Genomic DNA, 23,947 nt, shown 5'->3' with positions numbered 1-23,947 from the left:
AATTGAGGGGGTAACTCTGCTCTTGGGCAATGATTTGGCTGGTGGTAAAATGCTCATTAATCCAGAGGTAATTACTGTTCCTCTTCCAGAGAATTCTGATGACTTGGCACTAAAGTTCCCCAAAGTGTTTTCAGTCTGTGCTGTGACGCGTGCTATGGCCGAGCGTCAGAAACTGGAGACTGAGGTGGAACTGTCTGACAGTTTTCTGGTTAACTGTTCAGCTTCTCCACCTGCCTCTCCAGAGGTCCCTGCCCGTTCTGTTTTGCCTCCACTTGACTCTAAGGTTTGCATGTCACGTGAGCAGCTAGTTGCCGATCAAAAGCGTGATGCATCACTAGCTCCTCTCCTTGAAAGTGTTATTTCGGGAAGGGAGTTGGATGATGTGTCAACAGGGTTTTTCCTAAAGGGTGACGTGCTCATGCGTAAGTGGACACCTCGACGGTTATCTAGCCATGATAGTTGGGGGGTGGTGGAACAGATTGTTATTCCTCAAACTTATCGGGGTGAAGTTTTGAAACTTGCACACGATAACCCACTTTCTGGCCACTTGGGGATTAACAAGACCTTTGATCGTATCTTGCGGTACTTTTTCTGGCCAGGGCTAAAAGGTGACGTGCGTCACCACTGCAAGACGTGTCATGTTTGCCAGGTTGCTAAAAGTCAAGCTATCGCTCCATATCCACTTTATCCAATCCCTGTTATTGGTGAGCCCTTCGAGCATGTGCAAATTGACTGTGTGGGGCCTCTCCCTCGCACTAAGAGTGGTAACAAATTTCTGCTAACCATAATGTGTACAGCGACTCGCTTTCCTGAGGCCATCCCTCTGCGTTCTATTACAGCTCCAGCTGTCGTTAAGGCCTTGGTTAAGTTCTTCTCTCTGTTTGGTCTGCCCAAAATTTGCCAATCTGACCAGGGTTCGAACTTCATGTCACGTGTGTTTTCACAAGTCATGAAAGAGCTTAACATCACTCATGTGTGTTCATCCGCTTATCATCCAGAGAGTCAAGGAGCTATTGAACGCTTCCATAGAACTTTGAAGAACATGTTGCGCACCTTCTGCTTTGAGTTCGACAGGGACTGGGACGAGGGTGTCCATCTTCTCCTCTTTGCCGCTCGTGAGGTGGTACAGGAGTCCCTCGGCTTTAGTCCCGCCGAACTGGTGTTTGCACACACGGTGAGAGGGCCCCTTAGACTATTGCAGGAGAAATGGCTGGGTGGTAGCAAACCTCAAAATCTGCTTGATTATGTGTCAAAGTTCCGTTTCAAACTGCACCGCGCTGGTGAATTGGCAAGACAAAACATGACCGTTGCACAGGGCAAAATGAAAAGATGGTTTGACAAAGATGCAAAAAGCAGGAGTTTCAGTCCCGGTGATAAAGTGCTGGTTTTATTGCCGGTTCCTGGCTCTTCTCTTCAGGCACGTTACAGCGGGCCTTACAAAGTTAAAAAGAAGGTGGGCGATCGGGACTACATAATCGACACCCCTGAGCGTCGACGTCATAGTAGGCTGTGTCATATTAACATGTTGAAGCCTTATTTTGACAGAGGGTCTCAATCCGTTTCCACCCCTTCTGATGGTCCAGATGTCAGTGTGGCACCGGAGATGTCCAGTGCAGAAACTACTGACGGTGGCAAGGTAACTCTGGCGATGTCTAGCAACGCCAGTGTTCCCCCTCTTGAATCTCAGGATGACCAAGATGATATTGTAGGTATATCCAGTGATGTGATTCAGGGGCGACTTAAGAATTCAGAAATGCTTTCTAACCTTCATGATTGTCTTCCAAATTTGGTTCAGTCTCAACGTGAGGACGTGATCGGTTTAATTGGCTCTAATTTAAATCTCTTTTCGGATGTGCCAACTAGGACGCATGTGTTGCAGCATGACATTGATGTCAGTAATTCTCCGCCAATCAAACAACACGCTTATCGTGTGAATCCTGAAAAAAGGCTTCGTCTCCAAAAACAGGTGAACTACATGTTGGAAAATGGCATAGCTGTGCCCAGCACAAGTGCCTGGAGTTCACCCTGTCTTTTGGCTGCCAAGTCTGACGGCTCGGATCGGTTTTGCACCGATTATCGAAAGGTTAATGGGGTCACAAAACCTGACTGTTATCCTCTGCCTAGGATTGATGACTGTGTTGATAATGTTGGCAGTGCCAAGTACGTTACGAAACTCGACCTACTAAAAGGTTATTGGCAGGTGCCGTTAACACTTAGGGCTCAAGCTATATCTGCCTTTGTGACCCCTGATGCTTTTCTTGAATACACTGTAATGCCATTTGGTGTCAGAAACGCTCCAGCTACGTTCCAGCGTCTGGTCAACACAGTACTGTCGGGTCTATCGGGCTGCGAGGCTTATTTGGACGACATTGTCGTTTATTCCAAAACATGGGAGGAACATATGCAACAGCTTCATGCAGTGTTTGGCAGGTTGGGTGAGGCCAATCTCACTCTGAATCTTGCCAAGTGTGAGTTCGGGCAGGCTACAGTGACATACCTCGGCAAAATTGTGGGTCGGGGTCAAGTTAAGCCTGTCCATTCTAAAGTTGAAGCAATCCTCTCATTTCCTGCTCCAGTCACTCGCCGTGGTCTAATGCGGTATCTAGGAATGGCTGGTTACTATAGAAGTTTCTGTAGGAACTTCTCTGCCGTCGCAGCCCCATTAACCGACTTGTTGAGCCCAAAAGTGCGTTACAAATGGTCTCCGAGCTGTCAGCATTCTTTTGATAGTATTAAAGCCTTGTTAACTAATGCTCCAGTTCTAGCTGCACCTGCGTTTGAACGGCCGTTTAAACTCACTGTGGACGCAAGTGATGCGGGGGCGGGTGCGGTCCTTCTTCAAGATGGTGATGATGGCATTGAGCATCCGGTCTCGTATTACTCTAAAAAGTTTAATCGGCATCAACGTGTCTATTCCACAGTTGAAAAAGAAGCGCTTGCGCTCATTTTGGCTCTAAAACATTTCGAGGTTTATTTGGGCTCTTCGAATGAGCCTACCCTCGTCTACACCGATCACAACCCTCTCGTTTTCCTGAACCAGATGCGGAACACAAATCGAAGGTTAATGAGGTGGTCAATATTTTTACAGCATTTCAATGTGGAGATCAGGCATATCCGTGGCAAAGATAATGTCCTGGCCGACACATTGTCAGGCTCTTTCTCTGATGAGTGAATGACCTCTCGTTGCACTCCCGGTATTCGCCATCATAGGGTGGGGGTGTTGTGGATGGCCATGACATCACTCACTCACTCACTACTTCTCCTTCACTTTGCTGTGACTAAACCAATTGTCTCTCTCCTCACTCAGGCTGGCACACCCAGGCTGACACACCTGCAGCAGATCACAATTGCTGCCACCTCAATCACCAGCCTGCTATACAAGCCAGCCAGCTCAGTCTCTCCCCAGACACAGACCCAGCAACAGCTCCCACAGTGATGCTCTCTTAGTTTTGTTTCAGTAACTTTAATTTAGTTGTTATTTTACTTTGGCCTGGAGATGGCCGGTAACCTTGTTTTCGGTTACCCTTAGTTTGTGATTCTGGTTTTGTTAGGCAGGGAGGGGGGCCAGCTTCAACGTCCCTATAGGGGGTGGCCTGCGCCCCCCCTCCATTCTTTTGAGTTTTGCCGGCATCTCCAGGTCCCTTTTGGTTTGGTAAAGTACCCTGAATTTAAGTTGCATTAAGAGCTGTTTTGTTAAGAGCTGTTTTCATTAAACGTTTAAAGTGTTAAAATGGTTTATTAAAACACGTTAAAACTTGCTACTGTGGGAAAAGGTTAAATAAAAACCATTAAAACTTTCCATTTCGTGGTGTCCTTCCTTATGTTGAAGTCTCCATTTTGAGCCATTGGTTATTTTTCCTTGAATTGTTTGGAGACCTTAACACCCATATATGGAGATCCCTGATCTCCATATATGGGCCTATATGGGTCTATATGGGTCTATAACCCAGTTCGCAAATAGTGCCATCTTGGATATCGAACCATGCATTCTGGGTATGCGCAAAGGTCTCTGGGATTATTTGGGTCCATGCGCACCCAACTCTAGGGAGCGCATCTCAGAGCTGCTATTGGGTTTGATGATAGTCTTGAAGGATGAACGCAGATGACCAATTTTGTAATTTAACTGTTCCTCAGCTAAGACGGTCAAATGCATTAAAGAAGGATTTAGTTGCCCGTTTCCGTGCAAAATGTCTTTTAAATATGCAACTTATACACCAATACAATATGCTACAGAAATAGAGGACGAGGGGAGGTCCAGGCTACTTTAAGATGGGGGCATAATTTGTCTTCCCAATCCTGATACCCTCCGAAACGGCTGGGAAGACAGCTCCATCATGCTATCCACATGTTGTTACAAAGTGCTTTAGAATTAAGTCTAATAGTATGTTATTGTCTCTCCAGGTGGCAGAGGGAGTTTAGCACCCAGGATTACATTAGATAATTGATACCAGGTTAAACTTGGGTTACAAAATCGTGGGATAAAAACAAACAAACAAACAAATAAATAAATATGTCTATTAATAAGAATCATATCAAGTTTGCGGCAATAAATAGGTATATATATGCCATTGACCGTTAAAATGTTTATTTGGCCCTTAATTATAAAGACCACCGGCTACCGAAAACTATGTTCTGTTGTCGGCAAAGAGATTCTGTGTAAGAGGGAAAGGGGAGGGCCAAGGATAGAACCCTGGGGTACCCTGGTTAACGAAGTGCATGGGTTTAAGTGTAGTTAATGATGTTATTTACATGTTAATTATAATTAAGTTCACCAATTATAACCAAAAGAGGATGGTACAGTAGATTAGGTACAGGTGGATCCTGTCTCCATTATTCTGCTGGTCTAAATATTGAAACCATGGTAACTGTTATTAAAAATAACAACATGCTACAAGGCAGAAGTAAAGGTTTCCAAATAGAAACTGTGACTTTGGCTCGGGTTGGCTGGCTCTGATCGACGGGGAGGCTATAACTGTTATGTCTTAATCCTTTTCTAAAGTTACATCCACACCCTTGGCGGTGGCAAATCTCAGCCCTCCTCTCTTATCCTCCCTTTAGTTTGTTTCTTCCTCAAGCTTTACTAACAGACAAGCACCTTTCCTTGACTGGCATTATAATTATATAACATTATAATTGCTTTCTCAACCAGGTTGAGAAAGCAATTATGGTGTTGACAGACTTTAACTGTGAGCATGAAAGTCACGTCATTCTAACATTCCCTGGTGAAACCTCTTGTCTCTCTGAAGACTTAACTTTAATACAATAGTGTGCTTTTCTCAGTTGGTTTGCCCTTTTTGCGACCTGTGGACAGAGAGTGTAAAAGTCGCTTGTCCTTTCACAGTTTTCGTTTTGTGTTTTTGTTTCTATCTTCTATGACGCCACCACTTTTTGTGTTTCTGACAGAAATCAGTGTTGTGAGATTGATCATTGGGTGGCAGTAGTGGGGACTATACAAAAGAAAAGAAAAATAAACTGACAAACAGTGGTGTAAAGTAACTAAGTACGTTTACTTAAGTACAATTTTGAAGTATTTGTACTTTACTTGAGTATTACCAATTTCCAATACTTTTACTTCTACTCCACTACATTTCAGATCCAAATATTGTACTTTTACTCCACTACATTTATTTGAAAACTTACTAGTTACTTTGCAGATATAAATTACAATATAAAAAAAAACAAAAAACATACATTAACCACTGTAGCCTTATTTTATCCCTTGGTTATTTGAAAACAGACGATCTACAAGCTCACAACGCGTCACATCGCAACGTGTTGTGAGCTTCTGCTATTTTCAAACATTTTGTACGTTTACTTTTGGTACTTTAAGTACATTTTGATGCCAATACTTTCATACTTTTACTCAAGTACATTTTGAATTCTCGACTTTTACTTGTCACCAAAATACCTAGAGTGGAATCTGCCAATGCATTTCAATGAGAATGGAGCGTTTTTTGCAGAAATCCTCTACTGGCAAAAAAAGCTCCATTCTCATTGAAATGCATTGGCGGATTCCACTCTAGGTATTTTGGTGTGAGGGCACCCTAAAAGAGTATTTCTACATTGCTGTATTAATACTTTTACTCAAGGATAAAATGTGAGTAGTTTTTACACTGCTGACAGACACGTTAAGTTCTCTCAGTCAGGAGGACCAGTTTAAAACTCTTGTGTTTCAAACAACTCACCAACTGGCCACAGCACTTACAGTAAGTCCAGGATAAATGCTTACATCATCCCTGCAGGCTATGATTGAGGTTATGTCTCACTGACTGACTGACTGACTACCTGGTGTGAAACTGGAAGGGTGTCTCTCTTAGTCCAGCCAAGTGTGGCTCCCCTTCTAAGCTAAAAAGTGAACTCAACCCATTTCCTCCAGTTTTATCCGGTGGAAATCACAGCACTCCAAACACCAAACAAGCCTTGAGAGCTGAAATTCTCCACTCAGCAGGATTCTCTGACCCTTAAAGCTTTTTATGTAACAAGGTCACTGCTACCTCACACAAATATTCAACAGGTCCTTGTAGGCTTCTATGTGCTATGCTGGACATTTCAGTAAAAAGGTCAGTGAGAATGATTGACCACCCACCACTAGTCCGAATATAAACTTTGGCAACTCTTTCATAATAACGTTGGCCCTTGTGAACCAAGTATTTGAAAAATGTATGAACTCTTAAGAGCGTAAGCTCAACAAGGCAGCTTTCTTGTTTCAACTGACAGGATTAAAACAATGTGTGTGTGTGTGTGTGTGTGTGTGTGTGTGTGTGTGTGTGTGTGTGTGTGTGTGTGTGTGTGTGTGTGTGTGTGTGTGTGCGCGCGCATGTGTGCGCATGTGTGCGCGTGTGCGTGCATGTTTGCGTGTGTGCGTGTGTGTGTGTGCACACATTGCTTCCATGTGTGCTTGTGTGAAACCAAAGGTTTTTTAAATCCTGGCGAGAGAGAGAAAGCCATTCCACGATGCCTCACATGACCCATGTCCGAGATTCCTACTTGACAAGACGAGGTTCAGGGACAGACTGTTCTGGCTGAAAGGCCTCTATTTGCCAGACAAACAGTTGAGCTGGCATGGACAGATGCAGGGTCACACTGCCAATAGTGTCAAAACATTGCTTACTGTATAACCTGATTGCCTTACCTAAGGTAGGTAGGTAGGTAGGTAGGTACTTTATTGATCCCCGAGGGGAAATTCAAGTGTTACAGCAGCTCATAAAGACATCAATGAAAACACATGATGATAATACATATCTAAAAGAAATGCATCTAAGCAAGTTAAAATGTTACTAAATAACTGACAAACCAAACCAAAACATTACTAATAGAGATCTGAAAAACGTGTATCCCACATCCCCCCTCCTAACTGGCCTGGTCAAGCCACCCAGATGAGGAGTTGTCTTATTGCTGTGGGCAGAAATAATCTCCTATAGCGTTCGTTTTTGCAAATTGGATGTAACAGTCTGTTGCTAAAGGAGCTTTTCTGCATGTCCTTTCACAGCGTCATGTAGGGGGTGACCTCCTGGGAGATGGCAGAGTTCTATGTGTCATTTCACTATCTACAGTATGTACATTTTAGTTCTTAAATAATGATGTTGTTGCTTTCCAAAATTACAGAGGATCCGGCAGCATTCCTTTTCCAGTGTTCTTTCCTTATAGACAAATATGGCATTGACAACGGAGCTACAAAATGAATGTTACATAGTATATCGTCACTGCCGGGCAGAAACCTTGTATCTCCAAGTTTCAAATTTGCTAATTTTTTCGCAAAGTAAAGCACTGCTTCATCACACATGGCCGTCGCACAAAAATAGTGAAAACAGCTGATCTACAAGCACACAACGCCTCGACGGTTTTGGACATACAAGGTTTCCACCCGACAACGACGATATGACTTTAAATCCCTTTGCCAAATGATTCTGGATTTTGACCTAAGGAAATACAGAACCAGCAATACCATATGTGGTGTGTTGTTATTATATAACCTTGTTGTAGCTACATGACAAATTAACAAAGCTCTCTTCATTGTGCACTGTTGAAAGCATGATAAATATTATATTTCTTTATCAACACATGTCCAAGTCTCAAGACTCAAGCCAGGATCGGTTCATTGAGTCCATTATCTATGTCAAAAGGGAGCACTGGCCAAACTTGAATGGTGCATGGCCCAAAGTTTCTTGACCCGTTGTTCTGCTGTGTTCCTATCAAACTGGCACACCCCTCTATCATAATAAATCAGGTACACAGTGTTCCTTTAGTAAATAACAATCGCCTGTGAGAATGTTCTCAAATTAATGAGAATTGAATGTTCTCAAATGAATGAGCATTGAATGGGGTGCTATATAAGCAAATAAATGGAAAATACTGGGAAATTCAATACATTCTTTGAGTGTGATTTATTGTCCTGCCCCATGCTATATAGCTATACTTTAAGTCAAATGTTGTTTAGTGGCAATATTGCCAAAAGCATGACATCATAATAGACTTAGTCTAATCACAGTTGCCATCTACTACTTAAGTTGTTATATGGACTATTTTATTGTCCTGTGTACCATATGTCCTCACACACTATCTCGTACTCATGCAGTAAATGATAAAAATAGGATTTAATAGCCTGAACCATGTAGCAAGGCGGCCTCACCATGATAAACCATGTTAAAATTTAACAGTCTTACTAGAACATTCTTGAAAGCCTGGTTAGCACAGCTGTTTGATTAAAATAATGATAAAACTTCCTGACCTTGACTTAAGTTTTTTTTTTTGGATTGTATACAAAAGAATCCATGATAACAAGTAGTACCTAATGCACATTCCAAGCTTGTGAATGATAAGATAGTATTGTTTACGGAGTTTTTTTATTTTATTATTTTGGATTAATGTCAACTTTATATATTTTTTGGGCGGTTATATATTTATTGAAGAATACTTTTGGATTGTGTGTATTTTAGTTCTGCATGCGATGCGGCTCTAAGGATGGTTAGATCAGTCTGTCTGTCTGTCTGTCCACACTAAACTGGGTGGAATGCCTTCATACTCAGGGGCGTCACACCAAATTCTGGGCCCTGGGTACAAGGATTCACTGTGGGCCCCCCATGAATGTTAACTATTGAAAAATAGCAGATATACAAGCTCACAGCGCGGCAACAAAGTGCCATGCTGCGAGCTTGTAGATCTGCTATTTTTTTAAATGTGTGCAAGAAACCTATGTTTCCATGTCAGTGGTGCTCAAACGTTTTCATGTCAAGGACCCCCAAGATGATACCAGTATGTATTTGGCCATGGACCCCCATCTCAAAATATTTAGTTCCAAGGACCTTCCAGAAGCAAAATTTGAGTTACAAAGGGTCGCTTAAAAAATACATATATTCAAAGTTTTGCACTCATTTTCACGACTTTTCAAAAATAGCAGATCTACAAGCTCGCAGCACGGCACTTGGTGCCGCGCTGTGAGCTTGAATATCTGCTATTTTTCAATATCTAAAGTTACTAGGGCCCCTCCAACTTGGGCCCTAGTAACTCAGTCCCACTCCCCCCCCCCCCCCTTGTGACGCCCCTGTTCATACTTGCTGAGCACATCCATGATTCACATAACCATGATCCATGATCATGATCACTAACCATCAGAGTAACCTCATGACCCTCAGATAAACATTTTACACAAAGATATCTCATTCTATAATTAGCTTCCCAACGCAGCCTACTTTAGACTCTCTTGTTTATGTGCCGTTAGCCTCATTGCCTAAGAGATTTTTTACATTTACTTTTCTGTTCTTTTCTGAAAACTTAAAAAATATGATGCAGATGGATATTCTGACTGTTAGGGTTAGGGTTAACGGATTATAACGGTTCAAAACCTTTGTTGTATTCAATGAAAGGGGGATAAGAGGAATAAAGGTTATTTCTACATCAGGAGCCAATAACACTGAAAGGCAGGTCTGCATAGTTGAGTTGATGGTGACATACGTAATCCTTACAAGGGCTTCAAAGGGATAAGATGGGGTTAGAGCTGGGGCAAAGGTAAATGATGATATCACCATTCTTTTCTGAGGACAGCAAAAACACTACCACATTATCAGGTTCACGTTATCATACCGTATGACGTGTCTGACATATATGTCATGGTACTTGAACCTAATATCTCTGCTTCCCTTGCCGGGAATGCTGGTGAGCTCCAGGTATGGTAGACACTGCACACAAAATGAAGTGGAAACTGAGCTACACTTCCTAACTGCCTGTCCACTGAGACATCAAGACATCAGAGACACATACTTCCCACAGATCATAACCACCCAAGGAGAGTTTGAAAACATGACCAATGATGAAAAATTCCCATACCGACGAAGGTATGGGAAGTAAAACAATGTGCAAACAGATTTGTGAGCTGCTGTGATCGGAGAAGGATATCAAATGGAACCCAATCACCTTAAAAACCATTGTATATATCCCTGCTCTGCCTGCATGTAACCTTGACGCATGAAAACTGTTACACTCTTTTCACCTGTACATATTTTGTTCCGATTGTATTGTATTGTATTGTGTACACTTCTGCTTTGGCAATGTAAACATATGTTTTCTCATGCCAATAAAGCTCTTTGAATTGAATTGAATTGAATTGAATTTAATTGTTTGGTATCTATTCAAAGGTGGTGGGACATTTTTGATGATAACAATTTTGTATTGCCTGGCATCGAATCTGATGGCGTTTCTCACCGGGTCTCCACCTTTTGCTGCCTCGAAAACTCAAACACGCCAATATGTAATTCGTGCTCTAAAAAGTCAGCATTGTGTGCAGCACCTCCTGGCCCTGACTCAACCGCACAGCGGTGGTCAAGGAAGCAGTGGAAGAGCTGGGCGAAAATATGGTAACTGTTAATTTGAGGCTGAAGTCATTGAAAGGTACCTGCCAAACCAACCTGCCAACTGGCAGTACAGTGTTTCATGACATCGTAATCCTCACAAACATAGTATGTCAGCGAGCTGCCAAAATGAACCGGGTCTTCATAAACAGCGTTTGGCGGCAACAGAGAAGGAGTAAGAGCAGGTTTAATTGACCTCCAGCAATAAAAAGCTGCTTTTAATCGGTCCAACATGACAACAAATAAGCCTGGTCTTTATAAACAGCGTTTGGCTCATACAAAAGGAGTAAGACCAGTTTTAATTGACCTCTAACAATTAAAGCTGATTTTAAACGGTCCAACATGACAAGCAACTGGTATGTTTAGAGTAACCTCATTACGGTAGGCTTGTTTTGTATAAGCATACTTAAGCGGTGGTATATATATATATAGCCTATATATATATATATATATATATATTTTTTTTTTTTTTCCAAGTAAAACACATTTTGTTGTACGAGTAAATCAACGAGTATATATATATATATATATATATATATATATATATATATATATATATATGTATATATACATATATATATACATATATATATATATATTTTATGTGTGTGTGTGTGTGTGTGTGTGTGTGTGTGCGTGTGTGCGTGTGTGCGTGTGTGTGTGTGTTGGTTTTAGGTTAATTGAGTCAGATGTAATGACACATCTATTAGATTAACGTGCAGGTGGTAAACTGGTTTTAGTGAATCATAATACTGAATAGATGAATGTGACTTCACAAACTCATGTTATTCCACATCCAAATAAGTAATATGAGTATAGTGCCATGTCATGACATCAAAAGAACAGGTTCACACCTTTCTGTCAGCGGTGATCAGCTCTCTTTGACTATCTGACACTACAACTCTACTACCAAAAGGCAATACTGATCCATGATCAGTTCTAGAACTAACATGCATCCTAGACCTATAGATCACAGAAAGTGATCAAGGTCTGGTTTTGGGGGAGAAATACTGCTTAAATGCTACAACTGGGGTGCATATTGGAGGGTCCACCTCTGAACTGACCTGTGTATGAATTAGTGTCCGACCGATAGGCATTTTTTGTGTCCGATACGATAACCGATTTGAGAGAGGGGACAGTCACCGATAACCGATATGCAACCGATACGTATATGTATGCATAATGAAAACAGGCCTTTTTCTGTGTGGATTGCATGTGCAAAGACTTTGCCCCAATATGATTATGCAAAGGTACAGTGAGGTTTACTACATACAGCTGCTTTCTTAAACCAATGTCTTTATTAAAGACTTAACTTTATTTTTTACTCGTCAGTCAAGGTGTCTGAGAAAAAGAGAGTGACACAGAGACATATCGTCGGGTGAAAACCTTGTACGTCCAAAACAGTTCGTTTTGCATTTGTCATTTTAAAAATGATTTAAACCAGTGAAAACAGCCGATCTACAAGCACACAACGCCGTTGTGTGCTTGTAGATCTGCTGTTTTCGCTGCTTTTGTTTGACAGCCTTGAATGATGAAGCAGGGCTTTACTTTGCGAAAGAACGTACACTTTTGAAACTTGGAGATACGAGGTTTCCACCCGACAACCACGATATACTGTAGTATGTCCAACTGCCTGTTTGAGTGTGTGGTATAATGCCTGTGAGGACAAGCCAGGCTTGTTACGAGTCTTCATTAAACATGTTGTGCTGATGTTTTAATAATTATTACTATTTCTCTATCGGGGAGACATTTCACCGATACGATGTGATCCGATATGACCAAATAAGGGCATATCGGTGGGTCGGACGCCAGTATGAACGCATGAATGAGAGAAGACTGTACCTGTGGAAGAACAGCAGGATGGACAGCATGGTCTGATCGATGTTGCTGTTGCAGATGCCCTCGTTGAGCAGGAAGCACGGGTCCCTCACCACCGACTCCAGGGAGTCCTGCCTCATGATGATGTTGTTCAGCTTGTCCGTGTTCAGGTTGTGGTACATCAGCTGGTCGCGGAGCTGGCGGAAGTGGCTGACGCTGGGGCTGGTGGGGCTTCCGGGGAAGCCCGTGGGGCTGAGCGCTGCCGACCCGGACCCCATGGAGTCGTCGGCGGCGCCGTTGGCCAGGTCCAGGCAGCAGCTGCAGCAGTCCAGGCCGATGGGCGAGGGGAGGTCTCCGTCTGACATCTCAGCAGATGGCAGGGGATGCTCAGGAGTCTGCAGGCAGGTGCCGTGCTCTCAGAGATGAATCAGCAAGGCAGAAGACAAGAGAGGTTCACAGGGAACGGAACTGAGAAAACGAGAACTAAGCCCCCTCTGACTTGTTTCTACTTTTTCCCCTGCGGTTCCTGCGCGTGAAGGTGCGACCGATGTGGAGCGACACGCAGAAAGTCAGGAAGGAGATTGCGCTCCTCCTTTCAGACAAACAGACAGACAGACAGACAGACAGACAGACAGACAGGAGAGGCGTGGTATTGGACAGCATCCAAGGAGGTGCTCAGGCTGTTGAAGTGTCCCGTCACGTCTCGTCTCCGCTCCACTCCAGGGGCCAGGACAGTGCAGAGAAGAAGAGGCAGGTTGGGTTCCTCCCTGAGAAGTACAGTCACGCTGTGCAACTCTCTCCCTGAGCTTCCCCTCCTGTGGCTCTGCCTCGTTCAGCCTTTTGTTCGGGAGGCCGAGCTCTGTTCCAATGTGTTGCTACTGTGGCAGCAGCAGCTGAGTGAACGCCCCGGACACACACACATACAGTGTTCACACACACACACACACACACACACACACACACACACACACACACACACACACACACACACACACACACACACACACACACACACACAGCGATTCAGCAGGAGGAGTGCTCATGAAAGCAAAACCCAGAAGCTGCTTAGCACTTTTTCCCCCTACACTTTTTATTATTTTTTTCCCTTGGCCTGCATGCTTAGAGACAGAGGGAGGGGAGCGAGCAGGGAGGGAGGAGAAGAGAGAATAGGAGAGGGAGGGAAGAATAGGAGGGAGGGTGGGGAAAGCCCTGTGATTGGTAAAAAAGGCACAAGCCTGTGGCGTGCACAGTGTTTCTCTCTCTCAGTCTGCATTCGGAGCGAAGGAGAATGAGACAGTGGGAAAGAGGGTGGGACAGGAGTCCTGAAGCATGCTTAAAACGTGCGCGTATACAGTCGTCTCCGCCCTGCCGTGCTTGACAGCTCAAGGAGTGGCTCTGTAAAAGAGTGTGAGGACGCACGCACACACGCACACACACACACATACTGTACACACACACACACACACACACACACACACACACACACACACACACACACCCAAATACTGTAGGCCAACACGTAGATTTTTCTAACAAATGACCCAAAACCATGTTAATGCAAATCACATTAGTTAGTTGAACACAGTTTACGGAAACCGTTTGTCAGCATTACCGACTTTGACATTGAAAATGACTTACAAGCTCATGCATTTACTAATGTCCTGGAGAATTCTGTCAAGAAACAATGACATGGCTCATTTCTGTGATGATTATCAATGTATGCATGTGTGCATGTTCATGTACTTGTGCCTGTTTAACCATGTTTGTTTATGACTGTGTGTGTGTGTGTGTGTGTGTGTGTGTGTGTGTGTGTGTGTGTGTGTGTGTGTGTGTGTGTGTGTGTGTGGGAGGGGGGGGGGCAATTCTCCTCCGTGCATGGTAAACATTAACGTCGCTATCTTATCTACATGAGTCATTGTTTGTTTACTACTCGGACTTGGACAATTTCAATATCTGGCACAAACATTTTGGAATGGTCAAGAGTAGGTTCTCAAGGTGGATTCCAGGGACTCTATGGGTCCCTTTAGGGGGGTCTAAATTGACCCATACAAGTCTGTAACTCTGACAGTGTACAAACCAAATGTACACTGCCAGAGTTAAGGGGAGACAATGAAGTTTGAGAGACAGTGGTCAAGAGCAGGGGTTCCCAAACGTTTTTGTCCCAGGGTACCCCATACATTTTTTTTTACCCGAGTCACCCCTACATTATAATTTTCACTCCCAGCACCTTATATTTATAGCATATCGTTGTTGTTGGGTGGAAACCTTGTATGTCCTAAACCGTTCTTTTTGTATTTATCATCTATAAAATGTGCTAGACTAGTGAAAACAGCAGATGCGAGGCGTTGTGTGCTTGTAGATCTGCTGTTTTCACAAGTTTTGTGCGACAGTCTTGTATGATGAAGCTGGGCTTTGCTTTACCAAAAGATGTACAAATTTGAAACTTGGAGATACAAGGTTTCTGCCCGACAGTGACGATATTTTAGTGATTATGTTGTAAGTAAGTTTAAAATGATATTAAATATTTTTTTCAAGTGTCCAAATAAATTCCAAATATTATCAAATTATCTCACGGCACCCCAGGGTGCCCTAGCTGTCACCCACTTTGAAAACCTCTGATCAAGAGCACTGTGTTTGTTTGGGTGCGGTTCACCGGCCAGTTGTAAAGGGCGGTGATTCCAGACTGTCACACAGAAGGCTCCAGACAGTGGAACTCATGGATAAGGCCCTGACCTCGACCATTGACCAACACGTCCACTCCATGCTGGCCACAGATGGCCGGCAGGCCAGACAACACAACAAGATAATGATAAATACGTAGTGTATCTTCACGGAGGCGTTCTGCCGCTCGCAATAAAAATGTCATACTGCACATTGTTGGGCAGCAGCGGGATCAATTAAGCAAAGAAAATGACTGCATTGCTTTATTGAGTGTGTAATGATGTCCTCGGGCAGTGTGTGTAGGCTGCCTGTTTTGCTGGGTAGATGACTGTATTGGGTAAAGGCAGCCCTCTAGTGGTTCACTTGCATTACAGCACAATGGAAAGGAAAAGATGTGGAGAGGGGTGGGAAAATGTTAAGACAGGGGAAAAAGAGACAAAAAATACTTTAACAGTATACTTCCAGAGCATTGGAAGTATACTGTAGCTGGTCTAGTAGTAGTAATAGTAGCAGTTTTAGTAGTAATACAATATGCATAGTTGCATACCAGATTCTTCAGATTTTGCACATGGTGCTTGCGCCAAGCATAGAGGTATCTAATGTGTCCCTTCTTGGATACAAACAAACAATATTACAGTTATGTTCAGAATGTAAACAATGGCATCAACGCATGCTTTATTGGGTAAACTACTGAGTAAACCGTTCTGCCATTGCATCACTAAACAAACTGCCCCGTTGCTATCATGGCTTTCAGTGGGGTGGGGTGATATGTTGTTTTGTACTATATGGTTATGTGTTGTTTCTGAACAGACTTGTGAAGACAAATAAACATTATTAATAAACATTATTATTAACTATAATGATGGCACTGTTTCTTCAAGTAACTTCAAGCTTTTTTTCTCTGCATTAGGTACAGCCATTTCTTTGTATTATACATACATTGGTATGTGTGATAAACCAATATTACTACTACCACGACTTTACAGATAAGCACAAGTAAGTAATAAACAAACTCTCAAATGATCTCCTTAAGATAATCTCCTCCTTGGCACACTGGCACTGAACTACAAAACCCTGGCAGATGCCTGTTGAGCCTTTACTTACAGTATATTCACTGATTCACTCATATTCACTATTGATAGATTATAATAGTGTAGCGTATACTCATTCCTATATTGTCTATATAACCAGTATACTCACTGTTGAAGGCAGTTGACAAATAAACAGTTTTCAATTCTATATATATATATATATATATATATATATATATATATATATATATATATATATATATATATATATATATATATATATATATATGTGTGTGTGTGTGTACCTAACAGACTAGTTACTTTCCGAAAGCTATGGAATAGTAAACTAACTAATAAACAAATCTGCTTATTTGTTTGTTGATTAAATGTATTAGGCATGCAATAATAAGAAGGTAATCCGTGATAAGCTGCGACCAGCAGAAGGATTTTAGACAGACAGACAAGGCTTACTGTATGCAACTGTACAGTCACAAAATACAATACATGTTCTAATGTTTAATGTTTAATGTGGAACACCCTACCGAAGGCCTTAAAGGAGTGTGGTTCCCTAGCATCCTTTAAAATCGCCCTGAAAAACCACTTACAGGCGGCAGCCATTCGGAACTGGCAATAACAAACCTAGCCCAGCCTCCCCTGACCCTTCTTTGTATTTACCTACTGTATATATTTTTTGCACTGTTTATTTTATTTTTATTTACTTTGTTTTTACTATATCTACTGCATAGTACTGTGTTCTATTCATCTGTCATTCAATGTTATATGAGATACTACAATGGTTTCCAATGGAAATAAGCTTAGTCTTACCTAGGATATGAAACTGTATTTTTTTTTATTAAAACTTCTAATAAAGTCTTCAATCAATCAATCAAGCAAATACAGATTCATGGTCACAAGAAATCAGTTTAGTTAATCATACAATTCAAGTTATTATTTTTGTTGATGAGAACTGTTTTTGCCCCACTATAAAACAACATTCAACAACATTCTCTGATTTCTTTGTCCTTTTGGGCATTCAAATAATGGAAATGGACACAGTAGTATTCAATATCCAGGCTGTTTTGATTAATGATACAGTAACATGACCTCTTTCTTGTGAGCTGCCAAACCCGCATCTTACTGACACACTATACTCTCCATACGCTCTAATGACACCTCTCACCATGTTCCATGATATCACAATGCTAAGGGATTTAATGACAAGCAGTGTTCTCCACAGGTGGCTCTATAGTACAGTATGTGGGCTGAATTACCCAGCTAAACCATAAAGGTGTCCTTACACTAGTAGATAATCGGGGCATTGAAATCCGGTAGCATCACACGCTACAGGATAATCGTTTAAGATTATCTTACCAGATAATGTAAACATGCACACACACACAATTAAAAAAAAAAAAAAAAAAATGGGGGCACCTCAAACTACAAGATTCTCCACATGTGGAAGCAGAAGGACTGAAGTAAACTTTGGGACGAGTCAAAAAACATGGCAAGCTAACGTGTTTGTGCACTGACCTTTGGTTTTACTGTCCCATACACCAGTGGTTCTCAACCTGTGGGTCGGTATATTTTGGGGGGTCCCAAGATGATTAGCTCAATGTGAAACAATGTTTTCTCACTCAACAGTTAACAAACCAACATAAGGTTTAAGTGTATAGAGGGTATCTGCACATTTCTAAAGTGACAATTTAAGGACTTTTTAAAACTTCTAAAATGACAAATTAAACATTGGCCAAATTGTCAAAAATCAAAGGCAGACATTGTGAAAATAGCCGATCTACAGTACATTGCGAGGCGAGGCGAGGTGTTGTGAGCATGTAGATTTATTTCCACAATAGAACCAACCGTGTTATACAAAATGTAATGCCTCAACTCCTAGTGCTCGTCAGGGTGGGGGTCCCCAGTTAAAACATGATTATTTTGGGGGTCGCGGCCTGAAAAGATTGAGAATCACTGCCATACACCAACTCACATTAGCTGTTTAAATGATTTAAATGATCCGCCAGTGTGCTTAGTAATATGTTGTTGAAGTACTTGGATTTGGTTTTTGAAGTTCCAACAACTGGCTTTGTCCTAGCCTGATTCCAGCCCACTCTCAGAGTATCGGCCGTTCCCAACCAAAAATTGCGGCTCCTCCAATGAGCGTGGGGGGTAGGGGTGTGTCTAATGAATATCCAATCCACGCATAGCAGTTGAAACGATTCAAACGAAGTTCACACATGCACCAGGCAGGCAGGCACACACGCACACGTGCTGATTTCACCAAGCTGTTAATGTTGATTACATGTTTCTGGTCGCAGTGTGGAAGCAGTCACTGACACAGACAGAGACACACACACGCGGCGACCGTGCGTCGTGATCACCTTGCGTCGCGCTCGCCGTGCGTCGCGATCACTCGCGCGCGGCAACGTTTGCACAAAAGTCCCTCCCCCAGAAATCGTTCAGAATAGGGCACAGTTTCAGACTAAAGCGTGAGCTGAGTCTGAAATCAGGCTAGCTTTGTCCGGGAAGCGAGACGTGGTGCTATTTAACTCATAAGTAGCACCGCTTACTTCACACTAGCTGTGATTTTTTTTCCCTTTTTTGTGAAGTAGAAGTAGTACCACAATGTAGAAAGTTTTACTACAGTCTGCAGTAAAAGTCCTGTAGTCAAAATTGTAATTGAATAAAAAGAACAAAAGTATTGGTATAAAAAATATTGGTTACAGAACTGATTAAGCAGAATGTCCCATTTGACAAATATTTGAAAATGTTCTAAAAAAGCTCAAAACACGTCTCATCATCACATTGTCTGTTTGTGTTTGTGTTTACTGTAGATCGGCTATTCTTGAATGGGTCATTCTCACGAAAACTTGGTTTCAAAGATTTCAAGCATGACATATTTAAAAAAGACTTTTATTTACAAAAAAAATCTTTTTGGAGCATTATGAACAGGGTCTGAACTGTTTGTGAATATTAATTTTAAAACATTTAACAACAATTTAACCGTGTTTGAGCATATTTTCCAAAACATGTCCATAAAAATTCTCATTACAGCAACATTCTTAAAACGTTAAGATCATTAGGAAAGCTAATAATTTTGTTCAAAATTATTAAAAGTTATGCACAGTTACACTATACTCTGAAATAATATATTTTTGTAAATTAACGTTTTTCATTCGGATTTCACTGATTTAGAGGCAGCACAGCAGTTTAAGGATATTTACAAAGTTACAGAGAAGTATGAAAAGAAATAAATTGAACAGTGTACAGTAAAGAGCAAGGTACACCAAAGAAAGGGAACAAAGAATATCAAACATATAATTCTCCAAATGTCTGTCTGTCTGTCTGTCTGTCTGTCTGTCTGTCTGTCTGTCTGTCTGTTTCTCCTCGGTGGCTGGAGCAATTGATCTGAATCCGCATCACCATTAGCATATGAACACACCTGACATAACTGTGAAGCCTGTTTGTCACTTTCACAAATCGTATGCTGTATATTAGCATTTTTATCATGTAGCCTATCTATTCTGCATCTAGCATGAGGCATATCTAATTCTGCATCTATATGAGGCATATCTATTCTGCATCTAGCATGAGGCAACATTTTTAAGTGTGTGTGTGTGTGTGTGTGTGTGTGTGTGTGTGTGTGTGTGTGTGTGTGTGTGTGTGTGTGTGTGTGTGTGTGTGTGTGTGTGTGTGTGTGTGAGAGTTTGTCTAGCTATACTTATGGGGACTAAACGCATGTTCACACAGTCACCTGCAGGGGACCTCTGACAGTGTGGGGACAAAATAGTAGGTCCCCACAACGTTAGGGTTACCTTTGGTGTCTTTTCGGAGTGACTGGCCCTGTTACAGTGCCACCAGGAGGCAGGTTTGAGTAAAACACATTTTTGCACAGTACTACTACAGATTTTGTCCAAAAATCATGCACTCAGTACACAGTATCTCTATAGCCATTAAAGTTACTTTACATCCCTCTGTGTGCAGTGCACACCCAATACCCCACACACTGCACATCATTTCGGAGCTCATATCTTCGAACAGGTAAGGACTAGTATACATAAAGTGTCAAAAACAGTCTATGCTCATAAGTGAAACAGCCATACTTAGTTTTCATTCCCGGTCAGGGAAGCAAGAACTTTGGTTCCTTGTGTATACTGAATTCTATGAATTGCTGTCTGAGAACCTCACGGCACATGTATTCAGTACATCTTGAGCCAATGATTTGGAATGATTACATTAGGGAAAATTAGTGTGACAAGCTTTGTTTATCGGCCTGAAATGAACCTCTTAATGTACAAAGGCTCTACATTTCATAAGAGTTGACAGCAGATTGCACGTTTTGAAAATCATCTCCCTGATAGTCTAGTGCAGGGGTGGGCAACTTTGATGATGGAGAGGGCCAATACATTTTCACACTCATTCCAGAGGGCCACAATGCATATACATAGCAATAATAACTGATCTACAAGCTTGTAGATCTGCTATTTTTTTAATTGGAATCCTGAAAAGTAACTTTTTTTTCACATGCATATATGTTCTTATGTTAAATGTATGAACTTAAATACAAATACATTGGAAATAAATACAATGACATTTTAATTGCGACCGAAGGTCGCATATACTCTGAAGAACCGTGTCGCTTGGGTGTCCTTCCTTCCTTCCTTCCTTCCTTCCGTAACCTCGTGACCGTCCTTCCGTATCCTCTGTGATGTCAGTGTGATGTCAGCGAGTTGTGACATCACCTCCTGTACAGGGCGGCTACACGAAATGTGGATCACACTATATATGGAGATAGTCCAGTCCATCATGTCATATGAGACTACCGTCATAGAAAGTAGCCATTCTTAGGCCGGAGTCAATGGCTGTCTAAACATGGAGATGTGGATAACACTATTTATGGAGATAGTCTAGTCCAATATGTCATATGGGACTACCGTCATAGACAGTAGCCATTGTTAATCCGGAGTCAATGGCTGACTCTCTGTACAGGAAGTGATGTCACATAACATACTTTTTATGCCCATATATGAGTCCTAACATGGAGATGTGGATAACACTATATATGGAGATAGTCTAGTCCAATATGTCATATGGAGATGTGGAGAACACTATATATGGAGAAAGTCCATTCCACAACTCAATGGACTGAGTCAGAGTGATGTAACTCAGTACATATCATTGCTCTGAAGTTGATTGCATGGCAAAAGGAAAGTTCATTGCCGCGTGAACATGGAGCAGTATCCCCAGCCACCCATGTCCATGCCCACATGCTCCCATGTTCCAGGGGAGACTGCCGACGAACGCCGCCGCCGTATTCGCAGGGAATGCCAGCGGCGCCGGCGTCAGAATCTCACGGAGGAAGCCGCTGCAGATGAACGCCGCCGTAATACGGCGCAGTCGGCTTCAGAATTGCACGGAGGAAGCCGCTGCAGATGAATGACGCCGTAATACGGCGCAGAAGCGTCGTCGGCGAGGGAATCGCACGGAGAAGGCTGCCGCAGAGAAACGCCGCCTGGAGCAGTATCCCCAGCCACCCATGTCCATGCCCACATGCTCCCATGTTCCAGGGGAGACTGCCGACGAACGCCGCCGCCGTATTCGCAGGGAAAGCCAGCGGCGCCGGCGTCAGAATCTCACGGAGGAAGCCGCTGCAGATGAACGCCGCTGTAATACGGCGCAGAAGCGACGTCGGCTTCAGAATCTCACGGAGGAAGCCGCTGCAGATGAACGCCGCTGTAATACGGCGCAGAAGCGCCGTCGGCTTCAGAATCGCACGGAGGAAGCCGCTGCAGATGAACGCCGCCGTAATACGGCGCAGAAGCGTCGTCGGCGAGGGAATCGCACGGAGGAAGCCGCTGCAGATGAAGGCCGCCGTAATACGGCGCAGAAGCGCCATCGGCTTCAGAATCGCACGGAGGAAGCCGCTGCAGATGAACGCCGCCATAATACGGCGCAGAAGCGCCGTCGGCTTCAGAATCGCACGGAGGAAGCCGCTGCAGATGAACGCCGACGTAATACGGCGCAGAAGCGTCGTCGGCGAGGGAATCGCACGGAGAAGGCTGCCGCAGAGAAACGCCGCCGGCGTATGGAGCTGCAGCATCTGCACAGACAGCAGAAGCGCATGCGAACGCAACTGCAACAGCCATCTATTGCTACGCCTCAGCAGAAGTTCTTATCCGGTGAGCGGAATCTGCAACTGCAAGAGTGTGCCTGCTGCCACCGCCGACGTCTCAGCATCCAGATCAACGCCAATGCCATCTGCGACATCTGCAAGCGTGACAAGCAGGAGCCCAAGAAGTGGAGTGCTGCCAATGGAATGCAGCCGGACGCCCAGGTTCCCGCTGAGCTCTCGGGCCTCAGCTTCTTGGAGGAAATGCTCATTGCGCGGTATTTACCCTGCATGTACGTGTCTCGTCTGCGTTGCGGGGGCCAGTACGGATACCGAAACCATGTTATTGCCTTCGAGCAGGACTTGCATAGCTTTGTTGATGCACTACCTCGGACTCCACGTGATGCCAACATAATCATCATACGTAAGCAGGGCCACAACAACACACACAAGGATTTCCGGGTTCGTCGTGAACGTTTTGAGTCTGCCTTGAAATGGTTGAAATCTAACAATCCCTTCTATAAAGACATTAGGATCCTTCAAGATGCCATCAAACATCTACCCCAAGACGGGGTGCCCACCGAGTTGGTGGGCGAGATTGCAGACGAGGACCCTGATGTGGATGGCCAGCCACAGCTTGACGAGTCATGTGAGGTCGATCAGAGCGACACCATTGTCACCGGTTTGACTGATGAGGTGGATCCACGCCGGGAGGCGCTGAAGGTCCGAGCAGCCATCAAATGGCCCACGCGGGCTCAGCAGCCCTTATCTGAGTATAGCAGCCCTGGAATCTGGACCATGTCATATCCCACTTTGTTCCCCACAGGCGCCGCTGACATAAGCAATGTCGGTGCAAACGGTGTCGTCCGCAACGTTTCCTTGGCTGATTGGGCTGAGTTCCTCATGCGGTGGAAGGATGGTCGTTTCGCAAAGCATCCTCGCTGGCGCTACCACATCTTCAACATGCTGCAAAGACATCGCGCACGCATGACTGGAAAGGTCTTTGTCAACCATGCAAATGGCCAGGCCAACATGACACTGGACGAACTCCGGAACCTCCTGGAGTCTGGTGACACGGCCACCTGTAACCGTTTGTACCACTTCGGTTCCAAGCTGCGTGGCACAGCTGCTTGGAAACGTGCGCGACGTGCTGAGCTCCTGGACATGATGGACGCCAAGGGTCTCCCGCATTTCTTCCTCACTTGGAGTTCAGCTGATGTGCAGTGGAACCAGGGCCCCCATAGCTCTGGGGGCCCTATTACCCGAAAAAATCGGGTAATTTGCGGATATAAAGTCGGCTAAAACGGGTACTTTCCTATATTAAATCATATTAAATCGTGTATTTCGCGGATATAAAGTCGGCTAAAACGGGTATTTTCCTATATTAAATCATATTTTTCCTTTCACAATATTAATTCGGGTGTCTTTGGGGCTTCACATTGGCTATGTTGACAACTCCAGGCAGTCTTTTCTGTTCATATTAACTC

The 23,947-nt window shown here is 43.3% G+C and overlaps 1 protein-coding gene across 1 annotated transcript in view; it reads right to left on the bottom strand.

Annotated features, from left to right (window-relative positions):
• tsc22d3 (TSC22 domain family, member 3) overlaps positions 1-13,734 on the bottom strand; it is an 89,652-nt gene extending 75,918 nt beyond the window's left edge. The window contains exon 1 of the mRNA XM_080746262.1: positions 12,687-13,734. Within this exon, the coding sequence (XP_080602388.1) occupies positions 12,687-13,027 (341 nt within the window). The 5' untranslated portion in view covers positions 13,028-13,734. The remainder of the gene's footprint in view (positions 1-12,686) is intronic.
• Positions 13,735-23,947: the final 10,213 nt, after the last annotated feature.

Source organism: Nannobrachium achirus, assembly GCF_963921795.1.
Source record: "Nannobrachium achirus genome assembly, chromosome: 17".
Classification (NCBI taxonomy): Eukaryota; Metazoa; Chordata; class Actinopteri; order Myctophiformes; family Myctophidae; genus Nannobrachium; species Nannobrachium achirus.
Note: the sequence above shows the minus strand (reverse complement) of the source record. Positions and strands in the feature narration are given on the sequence as shown.